Consider the following 22,797-nt stretch of genomic DNA (forward strand, 5'->3'; position numbering starts at 1 on the left):
TTCAGAATCGGTTTTCTCGAAAACGAGGTATTCGTCAAACGGAAAAATGTTATTTCTCTTTTTCGACTTATTTTTGCATATAGACTCAGCCCCTGGCTGGGGTTCTACCGCCTATCCGGCCATACCCTGTATTGTATACAGACAAATCTAAAAATGATGTGTTGAATATCTTCGTGAAAAATGTGCATTGGAAAAAAGCTCGGACACGTGTCTGCTTATTTTGTCTCTATAATCGACACAAAAAGTTTCATTAAAATCAGCGATCAGACAGATGTGACCTCTCCTTGTAAGTTGAGAAATAATGGTGCTTTCTACGTTATACGTTAAATATCTTTATGAAAAAGTTGAGAAATAATGGTCCTTTTTTTTTATTGGTTATTGTACGTCGCACTTAACTGCTAGGGTTTTTTTTCGCGACGGGACCTACAGTTTTTATAAGGTGGGTTCCGAACCACCTCGGATACCACAGTTTAAATGGCACATGGAGTATTTCTAGAGGTGCCGGAAATAATGGTCCTCTTTACATTTAAGCGCGGTCACTCTGTATAATAACAATAATAGTGATGCATTGTATGTATACAGAACCACCGCGATTATCAGTTTCAGTGTCTCAGCAGAGCAGTCCAAGAAGAAGTCTAATACCGCAGCCGACAGGACAGCGATCAACATCCCTCAGCAAATCGACTGATTGTCTTTCTTCACCGAAAGGTGTCCGTCGAACGAATTCGCGAACTCGCTTGAACTTCACCGACTCGAGGAACCGTTTGAATGTCTCTGGGAACAGTAACAGCACAACGAGCCTCGCCACTCGTCGTCAAACGGTGAAGACACCTAGCAAACTATCGCCTATCCAGGGCACACCAACTAAACCAGACAGGACGCCGCAGTTCGCTCGAAGGGATCGTTCCAAGGAAGTCGCAAAATCGTCACCGTTGAAATCGCGTAAAACGTCGCCGTCCAGGAACGCTTGGAATTCGAAAAAGCTGAATCACGAGAAAGGCAAACCCCCGACCAAAGAACGTCTAACGTCACCATCGAAGATTCCTTTGAAGGCGAACAGGGTTGGCACGAATTCATTGAATCCGGCTAGATTCATCAACATCTCGAATCAACCAAACGACAAAGGCAAGAGAACCGGAGACAAAGGGAGTAAGGAGGTTCGAAACAATAATGACCGAGGGAACCAGAACAGCCAAAGTGGCGTGCAGTCGAAGGAAGGCTCGAAGGAGTCCGAGGCGAGCAACAAGAATTCGTCTGGCAGCGATCGAGTCCGTGATTATCAATTACTAGAACTGCTGAAACAATCATCCGGTGCTACAGGAACATCCAGCGTAGTGAACACTACCGCGACGACAGCCGTTCAGCCGCTGCATATAGACGCTAATGCGATTCTGATGGACAAAGATGCTTCCGAGAAGAGGAACCCATCGGATCCTCTTCATAGCAAATCTTCCAATTCGTCGAACGACGATTCCGTCGTTAGACCGGCGCAAAATAACGCTAGCGACGATCAGCGTTCCACGAATGTACAGATCTCGAGGTCCAGCAAACCGGGTAATAGTTACGGTCGATCGAAAGGTGGAGCAGAGAGTAGAAACGAATCGCCTGTGCCTGCTGAATCTATCGGTGGCCACTCGAAGAGCAACAGCATCAGTCAGTCGGTGAAGAATCTGAGTAAAGTGAATGGAACAACAAGCAACAATGGCTCCGCCACGCAACGATCTAGTAAGAACCAGAGTACTGTGAACGAGCAAACCGTGAAGAATACGAAGCTCGGTGATCAAAGGATCGACGAATCGATCTCGTTGCAACCAGCCGCAGCGGCAAATTCCTTAAAACTGAACGAAGCGGAAGCGATGGCCGATGTTACGAAGAATTCTTCGAGTAACGAGCAGGGGAGACAGGTGACCAACACAGGAGTAGCGAATGCTATGGGGACGCAAGAGGAGCCGAGAGTTCCCTCAAGGATGGCTAATGAAAACGCAACGAAGATCGGCGGGAATGCGAATTCTGTGAACGTGGTTCACGATCAATCGACCGCTTCGAAGGGGAATGACGTGTCTGGTATGATTGGTGCAGTGAACGGGGCGAAAAACGTGAACAGCGCCGGGGTGAAAGCGCGAACGGGCATTCATGGGAGCGGTATCTCCCAAAACTCATCCGCGGGGATGTCGGTCGAGTCGATCGACAGCGTGCGAACCACGGATACCGGGGTGAGCGTGAATACTGTCAGGGGTGTGTCCTCGCCAAGGGAGAAGACTGGAATGCACGTAGTGAAACGTCCCCAGGAGATTGAGACTTTGAGTGGAAACGTGGTGCACCTGGAGCAGAACGGTGAGCCAGCGTAAGTAAACATCTACACTTTTTTTTTCTCAATTCACTGATTTTGATTAAAAGCCGATTTATACTATCCGCTGGAGATAGTGTTGTATCAAGCTCGAGTCTTCGAAGCTCCAGAGCTCAGTCTTAAAGACTTCTTCTAAATCTTCTTCTATAGAAACTTAGTCTTTAAGACTGAGCTCTGAAGCTTCGAAGACTCGAGCTTTATACAACACTAGCTGGAGATCGCGGTTCTGAACGTGTATTTAAATACACGTGCATTAATGCATCCCCATTTTAATTTGTATAATTTTTACAACATCGACATTAATTTATGTGTCGAGACTATGGTTTCACAAATTCCGCGGTTGTTAGGGGGTTAGTTGATTATATTTTTTAAATGGGTGTGGTTTTCAAATTACTTTTTTTATACCTACATTTTTCTTTCGAAAATTAGTAACTGTATCCAAAAAATTAATACGAATTACATAAAATGCGGATACGATAATACACGTGTATATTGAATACACGTGAAATATGTAGTACGTGTGTATTTAAACACACGTGAAATAGGGATTTTTACTATCCGCACAGATGCGGAACGGTTTCGTTCAGTATAATACTTTAATAATATTTCTTTGATTTAGCTTCAGATACGATCGGACAGCATAAACACAAATGCATTAAACAATGTTTGTCTGATCAGTGCTGAACTAATCCGTTTCGTGTCCGTGCCAGAATCGCCAGATCAAGAGTTGTGTCCCCACTCTACCTTCCCCTGCTACGACGCTATCCCCCATGCTTCCGCCATGGCCCGGTCACGTGACTGGCAGAAAGAGGGTAATTTCTTCCCCTCGATTCGTGCCCCCTCCTTTCATCTGGCGACTCTCATCTGTGCGGATAGTAAATATAAATCGACCTTGACGCGTCATATGAGGTTTATCAATTGAAGAGTGCTCTTTCGATTGGTTTGATACAGAATGTTTCGAATAGAAGGCATGATCTCTGCGAATTACTCACCATTTTTCTTCAAATATTTTATCAACTGTAAAATTAAAAACTTCTGCAATTTTTAATTAAGAAAGTAACAAAATCCGAATTCAGAATTTATCAGTGTACACTTCAATAGGTGACATTTGAGTCCTATTAATAACTTTTCTCATTAAGGTTACAATGGATACCTTAGTAACTAAGCCTTCGTTAAAAACACACGTTACACTACCGCGGACGCCACAAAAATGGACGACAGAGTGTCTTTGCTCACGTTTGTAACAAAAACAACTGAAAACGAATCGCGTGTTCTTCTTCTTTTTATAACTAATGATCGGAAAAATTTGCCCCGGGAACTTTTAGCCCAGGTCCGTAAGTGTCTTAATAGACTTTTAGATTAACAGCGTTCTGCTACAACCGAAACGGCCTGCTAGAATAATTTGGTACATTTCAAAGTGTACTGTTATCACAGTTTCCTTTATAAAACTGTTATAATGAACTGTACGGCAATTTACAACGGGCAGCGTATCATATATGCAGAAAACGAACGCGACGGATCAGAAAATCGAATAACGAGCAAGGGGTGAAAGAGCGGGGGGGGGGGGAGGGAGGCGACACGAAAGCAAAGCATCATTCTCAATTAAATGAATCACTTTCGTCATGAGCCACGGTTGAGCGCGCCCCGAGAAGAATTGCCCGGAACTTCCGGCCGACAAAATTATGTATTCCTAAAATGCTTCTTCATAAAACCGTTCCCATCGCCGCGCTTCGAGACTCATTTTTCTCGAGTTCTTTCGTTATTCATACTAACGAGACGCGCTATGAACGATCGGTGATTTAGTCTTTATCTTCGCGTATTTCGCAATTCATCTGACAGATACAGTCAGGGAGAAAATTAAGCGAGACAACATTGATTTTTGTTTTTAGACATTACAAGCATTAGTTTACTCGATAATGTATAAAGGAGATTAATTAAAAATTCTCATTGGTCGAAACTACGAAGAGAAAAATAAGGGTCACGATTTTTAACTTTTTCATCTGTGCCTCTAATGAAAATTTAAAATGCGCCTTTTGTAAATTTCAGTATGTTATATGCATACACAAAGCTTTACTAAAATCGATTAAAATTGCTATGAGCTATGAATAATTGAAGATAAAATTAAAGAAAAAATTGCAAGTCTAAAAATCTTCATGTATTAACCGATTTCGATGAGACTTTATTCATACTTGTACAGGTATACCTGTATGTATAACTCACTAATTGTAAGATCTAGAAAAGGCTATTTTAAATTTCCATTATAGAAACACACGAAAAAGATAAAAATCAAAATTCCATGCAATAGCAATTTCAAACAAATTTTTTTACACATGACCTAGTAAACTAATCCCTCTAATCTAGTAAATTATATAAATTATAATCTAGTAAACTAATCTCTCTAACAGCTGGAAAAAACAAATAAAATCGTTTGGTCCAATTTTAAGAAAGTTTTTGAATAGTGTCCACTTAATTTTATCCTCGACTGTATTTGCATATACATACGTATGCATGTACACCAAACAGTAATTTATAGCTGTCAAAATGATAACGATGAAAACACTTATTTTTAGCTGCGACAAACTATATAAGACAAAAGTTTTTATTGTTGTTTAACAGTATCTATCTTTATCTCAGTAGCTATCTTTATCTTTTACGACCTTTGGCCTTAGTTTTTGTTGTATAAACTCGTACAGTTTTTAGTTGGTTTTTGTTTTAAAGATGTTTGCCCTTCCAAGTTTAATTTTCATAAGACTAAGGTCTTGAGGACTGCCACAAAATATCTATTTTTAGATGGGGAAATGTTGTAACTTCCGATGGACAATAGTTTGAATAACAGAATTGTACAAGATTTTCTTTAATAAACGCTCAAATTTCCTAAAAAAATGCCGGTTTTTAAGTTATAGATCCAATATACTCAGTATTATTCAAGTGAATCACTACTAATCCAATCACAAAACTTCCATACGTTTCATTATTTACTTATTTGTGACATTTTTCTGATTAGAATGACACTGAACATGATATAATTTGAACTGTATTTAGTAGTCGCCCACACAATAGATAGTGCAACAACGTTGAAAGTTTTAACATAACGAAGTATTCACTTTAATAAATAGACTGTGAATTATTATGTATATTCATGACATGTGTGAATTCGAAAAATACAAGGAAACGAGGATATTAATAAAAATGATAAAAATTATGTACTCTGCTCGGAGAAAGGAAGTTTTCCTCTATTCTAGTTCTCGTAAAATAACTTGGAAAGATAGAAATGTCCGTAAAGGTTCACAGCCAATTAATAAAATAGTCTGCAACTAAATATGTAAACAATGTTGACGCAAGTGTCGTGTTACTAAGAAATTGCTCGAGGAAAAATGGTAACATTTCAGACATTGGATGTCGTATTTTGAAATGGAAGAGGCGCGTGGATGAAACGGATAATTTCGATGCGGTTTCGTATGGAATAGTTACAGATAAAGAGATGTCCACTGTTCGGAAATGGAATAAAAAGGTATGGTGAATGGAAGTCCGTGGTTGAACGCGTGCAATTAAATTGTTCTACAAGTTCGTGCTGCCGGGAGCCGCTTCCTACGAGTATCGTAGACAGGGTCGTGCAGAAAACTTGGCCCATCGTGTTAAGATCCAGAGTTCCTTCACCCCTGGTTGACTGTAAAGCACCACCCTTGCCGGTGGTCGATGAAACCGTGCTGGGCCGAGTTTATCGATCCCGCGGAGATTTACATCGACGGAGAGTTGCAGCGGCCCGGCTCAAGGGGATTATAAATCAGAATTTCGAATCACATCGTTATACGGGTATCGGTAATTAACTCGAACCGGTGATGAACAGAAAGGAAAGGGGAAGGCAGCGCGCGAAGGGAAAATAGAAAAAGATGTGGAAATTAGCGGTTCAACCGTGTAAATCTTTCACGCAGCTGAGTCATTGCCGTTCGTTTCAGGAATATTCGTTGACACGATAACGTCAAAAAAACACAACGCAAATGCTGCATCGAGTAACGCCACATTTCATTAACTATCAAGATATTTTATATATGTGGTCGCTAATGACGTTAAAATAAACTAAATAAATAATAAGATACACTACTGTACAAAAGAAAGAAGCACCCAGTATAATTACAAGATATAATGACAAACAATATCTTTATGTAAAAAATGTATCGTACAATAATTGATTTATTGCATTTAAAGTATTAGACAATCCGCAATAACACATACTCCCAGAACTATTCAATTAAACAGCGGAATCCTTTTTCAAAACTTACTGTGTTCTTATTTGATTTTTCACGCTTTTCTATTAAATATGGCCGGGTGCTTCTTTCTTTCGCACAGTAGTGTATATTATTTTTTATGGAATGTGTATTAGAACAAACGTTTGGTTTACTACGAGAAATTTGAAAGACAGTTTTCTCCCGCAACAAGAAAGTCTCTATCCCTTCTTCTTCTTTCGAAGTTCTCCGCTCGACTGATGCACACCGATTACGATGGAACTTTATACAAGTGTTCAATAGACATAGCTAAGAATTCAGTCACATCTCGTTCGTGCTCGCTTTTTATTTTAAGGGAGAAATCAACTTTTTTATTCGAATCGGCCCTTCTACGTGAACGCATAAACTCGCAGACAAAAGCTATCAAAAAATAGTTATGGTCAAACTTATATCTCATCTTTCAGCCTGTAAGTGCGTGCGAAAAGTTTGGGAAAACTTTATTTCTTCAGAGAAATTATACACTGAATGCAAATAAAATAGTAGAAGTCGGTGTTTCAGCTTTTTTATCCGAGCTTGTAATGAAACTTTGATCAATGCGTTGTGTAGATTTATGTCAACTTTTTGTTTGTAAAGGGACGCGTGCTCTCGTTCTTGACCGCCACGGCCCACAGCAGTCGGACTTTTATAAACAGAGACCGCGCGCGCGCGGCCGAGGCGACTGCGACTCTCCGCGTCTCTTTCTTTCCCATACGCTGTCCTTCCTTGCGCCCGAAACATTCATCGTCAATTAACCCACTATATACAGTTGAAATTATATCGTGTTTGGCATTATTATAATCAGAAAAATGCCACAAATATATTGGTGAAAGTTTCATAAAAAAATAAGTAATAACAAAAAAATTTTTATATTGGTATTATGAGGACGCGCGGGCCTTAGTAGTGGTTCACACTGATATACCCGAGCCGAGATCAGATTACTACGGCGGTGGGGAGGGGACATTTTTTTGCATTTATCGTGTACCACTTTTTTGCGACTATGGAGGATTTACTGTACTCCGAAGGCATTTCCGAGTCTCGAGTGTGTAACGCGACCACCGCGCCCGCCCGGTAGCTGTAGCATAAACGGCTCAGTAGTCTCGGTACAGGCTGGCAAATATTATCGCATCTATTATTAGTCGATCGTACACTAGCTGAACGGGATTCCTCTGAAAACACGGTTGCACGTGCACGCCATTTCCGGCCTGCAGAGCATAAACATAATCTAGTTTCCCGCGATCGTCTCCCTTTTGTCTTGTTGCACATTAAAATTCCACCGCGGGACGCTCGACGTTATGGTACATATCGACTTGAGAATTTTAATCTCGGCAGATGTTCTCGTTCCGGGATGTGGTACAGTTTTCTTTCGACATACATAAGACGACGATGTTGTTTCCGCAACAAGAAAATCTTTATCTCCTCTTCTTCTTCTTTTGAAGTTGTCCGCTCGATACCGCTTAATGCCAGAACGAAAAAGATATCATCGCTGCTCGGATATTCGAAGACGAATATGATGGTAGAAGTTTCATTCACGAAAAACCAAACGGGAGGAATTTCGATTTTTAACACTTTACGGGACTCGTCAAAGTGACGGGTTCTATGGGTTGGCAAGAAAATAATTTCGGTATTTTAAGGTGAAATATAAAATCGAATTTGTTTATTCAAGCGATGAACTTTAATCAATAAAATATTTTCTTATTTGTTCTTTTCGGCAATAGATCATCGAACAAAAGGGAGAATATCTTATTCATTAAAATTCATTGCTTGAATAAAAAAATTGGGCTCTATTTCACTTTAAAATACCGAAATTATTTTCTTGCCAACCCAATAATATTCTTGGTTTGGTAAAGGTGCTTCCCTAAGGAATTAAATATTTACGAAATTTATTTCTTGGAGTATATCTGTGGTTGTAAGGAAGAACGCCGCATGTCACACACTTTCGAGATATAGCCGTTTAAAGTTTTGATCACTAATGCTTCGACATAGGACATCGGTTAAATTGTATTATTTTTTCGAGCCTTTCGAATTTGTTTTCATGACTTTTTTCTGGTAAATACGTCAATGCTATACTATGAAGCTCAATGAATGCATAAACTCTAAATTAACTAAATTTAAATAAAGTCACTAAATTAATCTAAGTTTCTATTATCCATCGTTTTTATTTGCACGAGTCTGGTTCGAAGTGAATACGCAACATTACAGTCTGTCTTATTGAGCTTTTTGCACCCCGAGCAATTTCAGACGTGCACGTATCTGCATTACTCTCATCGTCCGCCCCCTGTTAAACACGAGCGACACCGTAAACGAAGATCGACATACAAGTCGTTTCAGAATTACTGAGATTCCATGTTTCTTAGTCGCGTGTATCTTTCAGGAATTCCTAACATCCTTGTGACACACAACGCGTCTCCAATGCAATATGGTAGCCGAGATACGTTCATCGGAACGGATTCTTCAGCTGTTTGGGAGCGTTCCCGGCGAACTTGCTCTACTTCTATCCAAGTAAATTCCGCTGTGATCATTTCGGCTTATGTATTTTTATCAGTGCGACTTCTGTCTAAGTATGTACTTTTATCGCCGTGATTTTTATCTACTATGTGCTAAAAATAGTTCGGCCCTTGTTTCGTGCTTCTAATATTCTTACGATCGCTTGGCTCAATCTTCGAATGGGAAAGGCGTGAATTGGACACGTTCATTTTGGATGAAATTGAAATTGGTTCAGAAGTGCCAAGACAAAATCCATAACAATAATAAGAATACTAATGTTTTGTTACTGGACAGCGGATTTTATGCATTTATGAGAAAAATGAGTAGGTGTTATTTAAAACAGTAACAACAAAATTGGAAAATTTTTATTTTGCATAAAGATCCGTTGTCTATTTATTACTAATGTAATAATAAAATATTAAACGACTTCAATTTCGCTGTAAGACTAGAAGAATTAGCTTAGTGAATGACGTCTAATAAATACATATGTTGAAAAAATGCATTTGATCGGAATTGTGAAAAGCAAAATAGTAAAAATTGATTTTTACAACTTTTTTTAGCTGGGCCAATAACGAAAATTTAAAAGATGTGTTTTATAAATTCGTATAAATTATACATATACATTCTGAAAATTTCATTGAAATTGGTTAATTGGTTTACGAATTCTAAACGATCAAAATTGACAGAAATTGCAATTTTTTATGATTTTCGCCATACAACTGCCATTTTTTACCACTCTTGGCCGTTTATAAAACGTTAACCAATTTCAATGAATTTCTCAGTACGTAAGATATAATTTATACGAGTTTACAAAACACATCTTTTAAATTTTCGTTGTTAACCCAGCTAAAGACGTTGTAAAAACTAATTTTTACTAGTGTTTTTCACAATTCATTTCAATTCATTTACTAATAAACTAATCCTTCTAGCCTTACAGAGAAATTGAAGTTGTTCGGTCCATTCATGAAAAAGTTATTCTGGTTTAAAGTGTGTGTGATCAATTATGTGCGTAACTGTGGTAATTCTTTCTATTATAGTAATTTCGACGAAGTCATCAGATTTTAAAACAAAATGGTTGAGTGTTTACTGACGAGACGTGAGAAGATTGAGCTTGGACAAATGATCGAATAATCTAGATCGACGAGAGCATTCTAAATTCTGATCGGCGTGGTTGACGGATGATCTCGGTAAAACCGATCTTTCGATATCCGATGTAGATAACGTCGCATCGCGTCGCGGCGGTCAATTCGTGTAAATACATAGGTGCGCGTATATGTGTACACGTGTGTGAGGCATGACCGAAAATCGACGTAACTTGGCTACGTGGACTGACCGACGAGTCGTCAGCGTCGCGTGCGGCCAAGGTCGGACCACGACCACCCCTGTATTTCACTCAGCTGCCAGACGGCCAGGTTGTTTCTCGTTTCTTCGCGTAGCTCCTCTATCCGGTTTCGAGCGAACCCTTGCTTCGCCTTGGTCTTGCTTTTCGTCCATGGGCACTTGCGAGGCGACGCAACGCGGCGAAACTGATGGATTTTTCGTAGGCGAATCGTGGTTCCTCGAGGGCTGCTGGCTGAAGGGTTGCGTGACAAGGGGCGGCTGACGGTGCACCGGCACCCGGGATGAACTAGCCCTTCGTGTTTGGCCCAGTTTTCCGCGACATTGACGTCAAACTTGCCGTTTATAAAACCATTAAGTTGCGGGACTTTTATTTGTCCAAGCTTGCGGCCGATGCTGGATCGCGTTACCCCGCCGCGATTACTCTTTATGTCAGCCTGCCAGAGACCGGTGCACAATACACGTATACATATAGAATATATGTAGAATACATAGATATAGATATAGAAAATGAATATATAGATTTTCGCTGCTAATGCCTGCACGTTTCAATTTTACACAGATTTTACCAAGTTTTTATTAGCTTGCTTTCTTGACACTAAACCTACCCAGCCTTAACAGTAACTGGTACATGTTTCCTTGTAAAAATTACAAGATTGATTTTACTTAGACTTTGTGCGGCTCCTATTGTAATACGTGCACTAATTGTAAAATAAAAAACCTGGAAGCGGTCATTTTGACCGGTGTTGGCAGGTTTAGTGTTGAGAACTAGATGCGCGAGATATTCGACAACGCTATACACACTAGATCAAAATATTCAACATAATATTATTTCTTGTGATATTTTCGCTATATCAGGTGTACTGAATGCATTTTAATTCAATATGAACGTATTTTTAATTTTGGCCACAAAAATCGTGTTTCCGAACCATTGAGAGCATTGTTAACACAATTTTTCTTCAACAAAAGTGGATCAGTATTCACTTTTCTACAAATGTCAATATAAATAATTTAAAGAAAAATTGTTTCTTATAAAAAATGAAGGTCATCCCAATTTTTTAAATGTTAACATATATTTTTTACTTCATAATATTCTAACTGATATCGATACGAATTCGACGACCTATAATAACATAACATTAAACCTTGAAATAATGTTATAATAGTTTTGGCAACAAAAGGCGGGCTCCTGGCCCACTGTGCGGTGGGGTGTGTCGTTCAGTTCTGTGCGGATTGGTTGGAGGCGTTGGGGTGAATTGTGTTCTCTTTTTTTCCAGATATTCTGCAACATTTTAAAAAGAATCAAATGGTACCTTAACGATGACTAATGAAACTAATACGAGAGAAAGTCGTGAGTCATGAATTCCGTCTACGGTTGCAAAAGTCGATATAGCAGTTAAACTAGCCAAGTCGAACCCTCCCACGCTCCACAAAAATAGTTGTACAAACGATTCTACGTTAACTCTTCGCAGACCTACGATTATCAGCCAAAACTAACCAATGTAGTTAGAGACTTTTCCGCATTTGAATGAAAGATGAAAGTTTAGATTAATATGTACAGTGACCCGAATTAATATTCGGACGCTCTAAAAAAGATGGTAACTTTTTAAATATTGTACTATAAGATCTGAACTTTTTTGGGAAGCTGGGGCAATTAGTTTACTACAGGATGGGGGAAAAGAAATTTTTTAAAAAAATGCAATTGTTCGGAATTGTAGAAAAAATACTAAAAAATTGTATTTTACAACTTTTTTATGTGAGCCTATATTAAAAATTAAAAAAGAACTGTAGATTCTAACAACCTCACGGGGGTATTCTGGTTTTTAATTTTAAAAATATCGATTTTTCTCTGTTTAGTAGTTAAATGTTGATAGTTGAATCTTCAAACGCGTTTTTCTGCGAACCACTTTTTTCGAAACAATTACCACGATGTGTCGAGTTCTAATTAACCAATTGACTTGAAATTTTGGAAGAATTTTCAGCACATAAGTATCCTGTTGTCGCAGAAACCAACATTTTTTAAAAGACATCCATTTTTTCTCATTTTTCTATCGTACTGAAGGTCGAAAAATGTTTTAAAAAATCGGTAATTTGACTTGGAAATGCCGCCATTTTGTAAATAATTAACACTAACCGTACCACAAACGGTCAAACGACCGGTTTCATATTTTTTATTGCATAATTCTGAAATCACAAACATGCTTCCACTACAAAATTCTGAAATACATTTCTTCATTCAATCACATATTGTTATCAAAATTGTGTGAAACTTAACTAAGTTTTGTACTCTAATTCGACCAATTATGTTCCATTCGTAATCTCATATTATAAATAAACGCATAAAATCACGACGTAATTATAGAGAAATACAAAATTGAACAGCATGTAAAAGAGATAAAAAAGATCTTAGGTTCTAGATATTTTGCGAGCATTAATTCATGATTTAGCTGTTACTATAGCCATACACATTCTACAAGGATAAGGATGCTTATTATACAATTTTGCAATATTCGGGAGCTTATTACCACTGCGCATGTAACCATTTTCATAAAGCTGCGGCAGCTTGTAAACGTAACAGTAGAACTTTTGAGGACGGTTGCGGCTTATGTATATTGATCTTTTATTTAGCGCTTTTAACTACTAAAAAAACTCCATCTTTTAATTATTATTAAGAAATGAGAAGGCGTATCCCGCATCCTTTCAATCCTGGAAACGAGTCTACCACCTTAAGAAAAGATCGGCGCTGTTTCAACTCAAGTGATCGATCTTTGCCAACTATCATTCACCGTCTCTTAATGACAAATCGTTCAGACATCTCGGGAATTAGCGACAACCGTGTCGAAACAAGACGGCGCGAGGCGCGGCGCGCGTGACGATCTATTATGTATAGTGATATTAGTGATACAAGCGCCACTGTATCCGCAACGTGACGCGAAGACATTAAGAATCAAGCGTATATTTATAATTAAGCCAGTGTTGTATACGTTGGGGCACGTTTCTTTTTTCAGCTATAATATAATATTTCATGGCATGAGAATTAAGCAAAAAAATATTTATCGTTGGAGAAAAAGGTATAGTTGCCAGCTTTTTTGCTGCACAAAGTATAATGATAGTGTTGATGTATAAAAAGTTACAGCCAATTTTTTCAAGTCAATGTTGTCGACTAGAAAAATTTTACGAAACATACGAAAGAAAGAACAAATTCACATCGCGATAAGTGCACGATTCTTTTTGCACATTTAAACTACATTTTTCCAACAAATTAGATATATTTAATTTTCTTATGATCATTAAATTTTCCATTGAAATAAAACTTTTTAGAACATATTTTTAGCCTTTCTATCTAGCAACTATTTTCCGATTCATTGAACTATTGATATTTTTAGAAGCAAACGTTTGCGATCATCTAAATTTTATCAACCTTTTATACTATATTGTAATTTGTAATAAACTGTGTAATTGATAGAAACGTTTTGAAGCATCTGCGACAACTGTTAACCCCGTGCCCTACGATTTTTTCACGGTTCCAGTGATTAGAACTCTTTTTATAGTTCGTAATTTCTAAAAAAGGAGAAAATTTATATCTATTGTATGCCTATATGTTCTCCAATAACTATACATTAACAAAACCAAAATAGAATTTCTTCTTGGTGTCAAAGACATTAATAACATACATATTTATTAGGCTCTGTTCAGAATCTTTGTCACGAGTCTGGGTTAAGGGGTTAATAAATGTTTAATCCCCTGACAGTTTGTTTCGAATAAATGGATACTCATATCTTTGTAACCATTATTTATGTAACTTCTACGATTTTAAATTTCAAGAAAATAGCATGTCTTACTTTCGTTGAAATCTCATCTGATAGAAAGAAATTGAAATCAACTATTTTAACACGATACTGCAAATTGGTCAATTATTGCTTGAATTTGCAATGCGATGAGGTTTCAGCTCCAGCAATCGATCGATCGTGTAACTTAAAATTATGTTGATTGAATGTAAGTCCAGGATATATGTATTTTCCTCGATACGAACGTAATGAAAAATACTTGCCTTCTTTAACAAACCGTGTAACCACGAAAACACGGTTACGTAAAGTTAATAAAGAAGCGGAACAATTATAGAGAACATCGAGAAAGTAGTCTGTTTCACAATGCAATGCTAGTGTTTATCCTTTATCTGCCGCCGAATCTCTGTCTAATTGCTACTGTAATTATTTTATTCGTGGCACCGTAATTCGAGCGCCTCAGATAAGAAAGCAATTGCGAGAGAAAGCGAAGCTACTTACATTCGCGAAATTGCTAGAAACGCAAATAAACAGAAATAATAGAGTTTGGAAATAATAGTTACGGTGAAAAGATTGCAAAATTCGGTTCTCTGATCACCGGACAGAGGATTTTATGCATTTATGCCAAAAAAGAGGAGGTGTAAAAACATTAGATGAATTTAAAAATACTGTTACATTATTTTTAATCTATTAAACATATTAAGACAGAACATAAATCTCTATTACCTTCCAGTATCTTGCAATAGTAGTAGAATATTTTTATTTTCCATAAAGACCGCTGCCTACTGATCAGCTAAAACGGAAATATAATCCAGTTTCAATTTAATTACTATTAATTGTAATTGTACTCGGTAGAAATAAATTCGTTTTATAAGATAGGTATTATGTGGATTCACAAGAACCACTGATGTGTTTAATTGTAAGTAGACAGCGGATTTTATGCATTTATGACAAAAATGAGTAGGTGTAATTTAAAACAGTAAAAACATTAAAAGAATTTAAAAACACTATATCCTTCTCAACATTTTATCCATATTGACAGAGAAAATAAATTTCTATTTCACTCCAGTTTATTATAATTCAGGTAAAACATTGTTATTTTGCATAAAGATCCGCTGTCTAATTATAAGTTAACAAGAATTATAAGATGCCTTTGAAACTGATTTCATAGAATAATAAAGGGGTGCTTTCTGTAATTGATATAAATTATATTATTCGTGTACAATATATAAATAATATTTTGTATTTAAAATATGCAGCACAAAGACTTAAACCAAATAATTCCAAAATTTATACTGATTGCACTGATATTCTGATATAATTTTTCTGTAATCTGATAATTAGAATGTAACAAAACGATGGTTTAAAAATATTTCTAAAATATGCTATACAGTTCACAACAGAAAGTCTACAGCCATTGATGGCAACTTATGGCAATTATGGTGAACTTGTAGAAAAGGGTTGTTCCCTCAGATTTCAATGAGCTTTAGATATGTTTTCAATGTCACCATTCTGAACAACATTTTTATATTTTCGTAGTATCTTCATAGAAAGCTTCACTTTCTTTGTGAACGATTCAGAAAGCTTTACTTTCTTTGTGAACGATTCTTTGTCTACTTATTTGTATTTCGTGTCACTTTTATAGAAATTAAGCTTGGAAATTAAACATTCTAGGAATATATTGAAGAAAGACGGCATCTACAGTCTGTCACAATGATATTGCGACATTTCTAAAACGACAATGACTTTTTTAACTGGACTGCATTCCGACCAATTTAAAATTTTGTAAAATTGCATCTTCGCTTTATGTAGTAAACTAATTGTTCTAACTTTTCAAAAAACGTCCAAGTCATATCGTCTACTATTTAAAAGTGTCCAAATAATACTGCGGCAGACTGTATGCAGTCAAGTGAGTATAAACAATAAAATAGCTTTTCTAAGAGTGATAATAAAGTAGTCTTTTTTTAAGGATTACACAGTATCATGCCACCACATAGTTTCCAAATATGTAGCTGCAAAATTAATTAACTTCGTAATGATTCTTATACACGAAACTACCTGGGACTTATTAACAATAGATATAGTATTCCGTCAAAGTGACTTGCTTTTAGTTGAGTACGATTTTTATTTATTTTCCATCCATAAATGCTGTTGCCAATGAAAATAGTATTTTATTTGGTTCCGCTTTCTTAAAATTTGTCTACAAAACTTGAATATTGCATAAACTCCCACAATCTATGTATATAGGAGCCTACTGTACTTAAAAATATAGAAAATTCGAGGCCGCTTGTTCTCTACGAGGATCTAAATGAGTTTCCTGAAAATTTTCACCTTGTTTTGACCATTCTGCGTAATTCAAAAACATCGATTACTTCTTATTTACGAGAATAAGAAAATGGGAGAATCTATTTAAAAAATATAGAAAATGGGTGACCGCTTGTTCACTGGAGGATCTAAATGAGTTTCCTGTAAATTTTCATCTTGTTTTGACCATTCTGCGTAATTCAAAAACATCGACTACTTCTTATTGACGATGATAAGAAAATGGGAGAATACGGTTCTACTTAAAAAATGTAGAAAATGGGTGACCGCTTGTTCACTGGAGGATCTAAATGAGTTTCCAGTAAATTTTCATCTTGTTTTGACCATTCTGCGTAATTCAAAAACGTCGATTACTTCTTATTGGCGAGAATAAGAAAATGGGAGAATCTACTTAAGGATCTACTCAAAAAATATAGAAAATGGGTGATCGATTGTTCACTGGAGGATCTAAATGAGTTTCCTGTAAATTTTCATCTTTTTTTTCTGCGTAATTGGTCTCGCGCGGGTTGAGTAAACGTGGAAGGAAGAAAACTGTGGTAGCTCGTGTGGCAAAGGGATAGGAAGTAGGTCCACTGGGCAGTGTTGAAAAAGCGCCGGTGTTAAGGTAAAGAACTTCAGGCGTATCGATTTCGCGGTCAACCGAAGAAAGCCTTGTTCTACGTGTGTGCAGGCTGGCCGAAGGAGAAAATCTTTGCGTGACCGGTTGCTCGGCCGACCACCCTCTTCGTTTCACCGCCCTACGTCCACCGAGGTCCGGCCAACCCCTGTGGACTGCGGCACCTGCAATCTTCGTACGACACGAGCGGAGCCGTGATGCTCGCTCGCCACCCTCTGAACAGTTACGATTTCTTCTCGCCTACGAACACCTCGAATCGATCAGCTGTCCGACGATCATCCTCCGCAACTTGTGTGATTTCCGTTTACCGTGCGTCCCCGCTTCTTCGCGTCTTCGCGTCTCCACGTCTTCGTGTTTCGTTGGTTCCTCGGTTCGCCGAACGACCGTGAGGCCATTCTCGTCGCGGCTCTTCAACATCTGGGGTCGTAAGGTAAGATTTTTCCGAGCGAGCGTTCGCTCATCGCATACGAAGCGGACACCAATCGCCGAAGACACTCGAAAGGAAGGGTTAGGTTCGTGACCGGGCAACAGGCCGACACACACGTGGGGAAATTTTGTTGCACGTTGCTTTCTAACGACGATCGATACAATTTCTACGCGACATTTCTCCGTATCCCCGACATTTTGTTCTGCGAATTCACACCGGACAGGGAGTGGGGACAGGCTGGATTTATGCGGCGACGATGCACGAATCGATACGATTCAATTGGTACCACGATCACCGTCACACGGGCTTCAATTTAGATAACGGTGATTGGTTGCGCGACCATTTTCGGTGATTAATTACCGATAGCGTGTATCGGACCTTGGCGGCTACGAGATTTAATGGCCACCTAATTCCTTAGATTGCCAGGGTGTCTTTTAATATTGTCGAAAGTGTTAATCATCTCCGGTCGGCTGTTGTAGCTCGATATAACAGTTCATCTCGATCGATTAGATCAACAAATTGCAACCTTTTTCTACTAAGATTTGTACACTAAACACGAATCTGTAAATATATTTGTCACTTGTGTGCAGATTTATACGAATATCCACATTTACGTGCTAATATTCATTTATATTATCTTCTCGAGGAAGTCTTTACAATAATGATAATAATAATTTTGCATGAACAGCATAGGTATTATAAAACCTTTCGGTAATTATATACTTTAGCGATTCCTCATTGGTGGTCATCGCCATTTTAAACGAAGTTTGGTTAGAGTTTGAGCGAAAATCAGACTATAAGTACAATAATATTGGAGAAAAAAGTGTAACAGGATGTAGCATTAATTAACTGATAACTTGATTGCGTATCTTCGTACTTTGTTCAAAGTATTGTTCGATTTTTTTATTCAAAACATCATGCTATAAGAATGTTGCTAGACTTCCTAGTTTGTTTATATTTCTAACTTCATGCGCTTATTGTGGAAAAATTATTCTAAAAATTATAAAGATATAAGATATAATAGAACTGAATAGAGTTTCATTTTCGTTTTGATTTACTCTGAAAAACAGTAAGTTTATATAAATTTTCGGAATCCGTTAATCACGTAATTTATGATTTAAAAACTAAATAGTGTTGCAGTTAAACTGGAACGATCTATATACATAATTATTCGTAGTTACTCACGCGAATGTCGTATCGTACTCTTAAATATTTCGTTTGAGTAGAAACGTGTTAGAAACGTTCAGTAGTTATTGTAATATTTGTGTTGCAGTACTAGTTTTTGTAAGAAATGTTTATTTCATTAAATCCGAAGGAATTTATAATCATGCTATAAAACATATTTTCTTGTGTTACACTAAAGAACACTGTGTAAAAAAGTGAACCATTGTGTTCAAGTTAAAATGTATCAAATTCAAGGATAATATGTTTGTAAAATGGTTACAACATTTATCAGAATATCTATGTGTAGAATATATAAAATAGTCAATTATTTTTTTTATTAATATACAGTTTGTCACAGTAATATTTGGACATTTTTCAAAAGACGTTAACGTTATTGACAATTGCGAGTAATCCCAATAATTCAAATACAATTGCAAAATTAATGATGAAAATAATTGTTTTTCAATTGAAATAATTTTGATTAGATACTCTTGTGTCTTCGCTATAATCACATAAACACTCATTTCCATCGGTTTGTTACCTAGTTCAGCCGTTATAATTTAATTAAAAAAAAACTTGATACTCAATTTTACATATCTGTAAAACTAACAATTTTTAAAATTCCGAAAAATCCTTTACGTTCATATGTCACTAAAAGCTACTATACAGGTTGTCCAAGAAATGATGTACTTCAAATGACCTTGGAAATCACTCCTTTCAAGGAAGCAGTGAACTTTTGGGACACCCTTGTATATCCAAATCTGGATAAAATCCGAAACAGTACTTCGAAGAGTGTTCGATCTCGCGTGGAATTGCCTTATATGTAAATAGTGCAGTGCTACATAGGTATCAAAGTTACGCAAGTCACTCTGTATATCGATTTGCCCTATAATCGATCGAAAAAAAGAACGGTGGTAGACCATGAAATCTCTTTTACAATACCATTTATAAAAAAAGGTACTTACTATATAATTATCAATTTATAGCGATTTTGTCGCATCTCTAAGGATTTATGAGATATTTGAATGCTCTTAGGCAAACGATGATGAAATGCATTATGGAGCCAGTAGCGTCCTTGAAGCATCCTGTATCAATACTGTATTAATCGCGTAGTTATTGCTCCTTTCATTGACGCCTGTCGTTTCATTCTTTCTTAGCCGAAGGCTCCTTTATCGTGAAGTCGATCGATCAAGGAGGCCGAGTAGGCGTTTTTTAATAATACTAACAGCATGGTCGGGGTGCGGCCGCCCTTCGATTGCAGGGTGTTGGTAGCGGCGAACGGCGTTAGCGAACGGCCACCCGAGAGATTTTTCACGCGCTGGAAAAGATCGTTGAGTCGGTGTTGCCAGTGTTGTCCGAGCATGAGGTGTCTTGCTTGTCGCACCCACCCCAAAGGGCTCGCCTGGCCCAGGAACAATACCAGGACCACCATGGTGACGACACGGAACGAGACTGAACAACAACCTGCTGCCACGGCGGACAGTGGGTCTGCTGGCTGCTGGCCTAAATTCAAGAATAGATGCAGGTATGCATTGAAAAATTAGTCCTCTCGTCGACTCAACTCGATTTATTTATTTATTATTATTAGACAGCGGGTTTCTTTATGTATCTATAGGTTTCGCACCCCAAATTCACCCTTTTGCAAGTCAAATTCAATCTTATGCAAATGAATTTCACTCTTTTGTAAATCAATTTTTCACCCTTTTGCAAATCAAATTCGACCTTCATAAATCACTTTTACCCATGAAGAATCTTTAAAATGAATTGTTTATTTATTTCGCTTAAATTGTATATTTATTTAGACACACGTGAACGGTGTCATTATTGCAAGGGAAACGTATGTATGACCCAATACTCAATACGCTTCAATAAATATATATGTACTTTCATTTTTAATCTACACACAGTGTTTTCATGCAGGTTTTGCACTCCAAATTCATCCTTTTGCAAATGAATTTCACTCTTTTGTAAATCAATTTTTCACCCTTTCGCAAATCAAATTCGACCTTCATAAATCACTTTTACCCATGAAGAATCTTTAAAATGAATTATTTATTTATTTCGCTTAAATTGTATATTTATTTAGACACACGTGAACGGTGTCATTATTGCAAGGGAAACGTATGTATGACTCAATACTCAATACGCTTCAATAAATATATATGTACTTTCATTTTTAATCTGCACACAGTGTTTTCATGCAGGTTTTGCACTCCAAATTCATCCTTTTGCAAATGAATTTCACTCTTTTGTAAATCAATTTTTCACCCTTTTGCAAATCAAATTCGACCTTCATAAATCACTTTTACCCATAAAGAATCTTTCAAATGAATTGTTTATTTATTTCGCTTAAATTGTATATTTATTTAGACACACGTGAACGGTGTCATTATTGCAAGGGAAACGTATGTATGACCCAATACTCAATACGCTTCAATAAATATATATGTACTTTCATTTTTAATCTACACACAGTGTTTTCATGCAGGTTTTGCACTCCAAATTCATCCTTTTGCAAATGAATTTCACTCTTTTGTAAATCAATTTTTCACCCTTTTGCAAATCAAATTCGACCTTCATAAATCACTTTTACCCATGAAGAATCTTTAAAATGAATTATTTATTTATTTCGCTTAAATTGTATATCTATTTAGACACACGTGAACGGTGTCATTATTGCAAGGGAAACGTATGTATGACTCAATACTCAATACGCTTCAATAAATATATATGTACTTTCATTTTTAATCTACACACAGTGTTTTCATGCAGGTTTTGCACTCCAAATTCATCCTTTTGCAAATCAATTTTACCCATTAACCCTTTGCAATCCGAATTATTTTCCGATTGTGTTGCCAACAACTCCCTACTATCTGAAGTGTTTTATCAACAAGTTCGCAGTGAGCTGCTTGATGCGTTGGAAGAATCAAATCTGTTGATGATGTTGGTATTTCTCCGACGTCGTTGCCCTATAAAACAACAAATATAGAATAACATGGCTGTCTTCTATCGATCAGAATTATATTATATGAACAACTAAAGCATATTTACCAAATGTATAAAAAGATTATTCAAGTGCCTAGCCACAATTATAGAAAATTTTGCTCTATGCTTATCAAGACGTCTCTTTTGCTCGGTTACTGCGCTTAATTTATCAAGTCCCGTTGGCAGGAGAGCTGTGGCGGCTTTCAAAAGAGCTGCACTTGCTTGACTAAGTTCTTTTTTTTCTCTTGGTAGTTCAGCTTCGTTCAAAATGTGTTGATGGGTCGGTGAAATATCCAACAGTTGACTTATCAAGAAAAATTAAAAATTGTATATAAATACAATGAATTGTCAAGTACATGTCTCTATGATTATTGTACACCCTCTTGTATCCATAAACAGTGCAAGCTGAATTAAAGTCGTATTTAATAAGAAAAATGGTTAAATCAAGATTGTTAACCCTTTGCACTTCGAATTATTTTTTAATTTTGTTGCCAATAACTCCCTATTGTTTGAAGTTTTTCATTTAAAATTTACTTCGAAAGACAGTTCCTTGACTGCTACTTATTTTAAACAATGTCGTCTACTAATTATATTAAATATAGCTCTCAAACTTTGTTGTAATTTATGTTTGTTTTTATTATAGCTAAAAAATAAGACAATTAAATGCATAAAGGAAGAACCAAATACATATAAAAACCCGTTTTATTTACATTTTTCCTTCTCCGATGTCGAGTCACATTCGACAAAGGAGTGCAAAGGGTGAAGAATATTTAAAATTAATTATTTACTTATTTAGATTAGATTATACACACACACACATTTATTTAGACACACGTGAACGGTGTCATTACTGTAAGAGATACGTAAGACTCAATACTCAATACGCTTCAACAAATACATATGCACTTTCTTGTTAAAAATTTATTAAATACAATATTTTTGGGACACCCTGTGTAGTGTTCTAATTTGAAAAGATTACGAGCCGATGGTATCGACTTTCACCTAGAACACAGATTAGGTTTTCGTAATAGCCACGATGAACGTCTTATCGACACATTAACACTAAT

At 36.9% G+C, this 22,797-nt stretch overlaps 2 protein-coding genes across 3 annotated transcripts in view; one reads left to right on the forward strand and one right to left on the reverse strand.

Moving 5' to 3' along the window:
- The window catches only part of Stum (mechanosensory transduction mediator stumble), a 48,242-nt gene that overhangs the window by 17,527 nt on the left and 7,918 nt on the right, over positions 1-22,797 (forward strand). For both annotated transcript variants that reach the window (XM_076441775.1, XM_076441776.1), the window contains exons 4-5: positions 601-2,344; positions 20,007-20,270. In XM_076441775.1, the coding sequence (XP_076297890.1) occupies positions 601-2,344; positions 20,007-20,270 (2,008 nt within the window). The remainder of the gene's footprint in view (positions 1-600; positions 2,345-20,006; positions 20,271-22,797) is intronic.
- On the reverse strand, positions 9,660-22,045 carry LOC143217469 (exocyst complex component 1-like; the record flags this gene model as incomplete). The annotated part of the gene is made up of 2 exons (XM_076441786.1): positions 9,660-21,714; positions 21,797-22,045. Coding segments are annotated over 2 exons (402 nt in total), but the record flags the coding sequence as incomplete, so codon positions are not given.

Source organism: Lasioglossum baleicum, chromosome 17 (genome assembly GCF_051020765.1).
Source record: "Lasioglossum baleicum chromosome 17, iyLasBale1, whole genome shotgun sequence".
In the NCBI taxonomy this organism is placed as follows: domain Eukaryota; kingdom Metazoa; phylum Arthropoda; class Insecta; order Hymenoptera; family Halictidae; genus Lasioglossum; species Lasioglossum baleicum.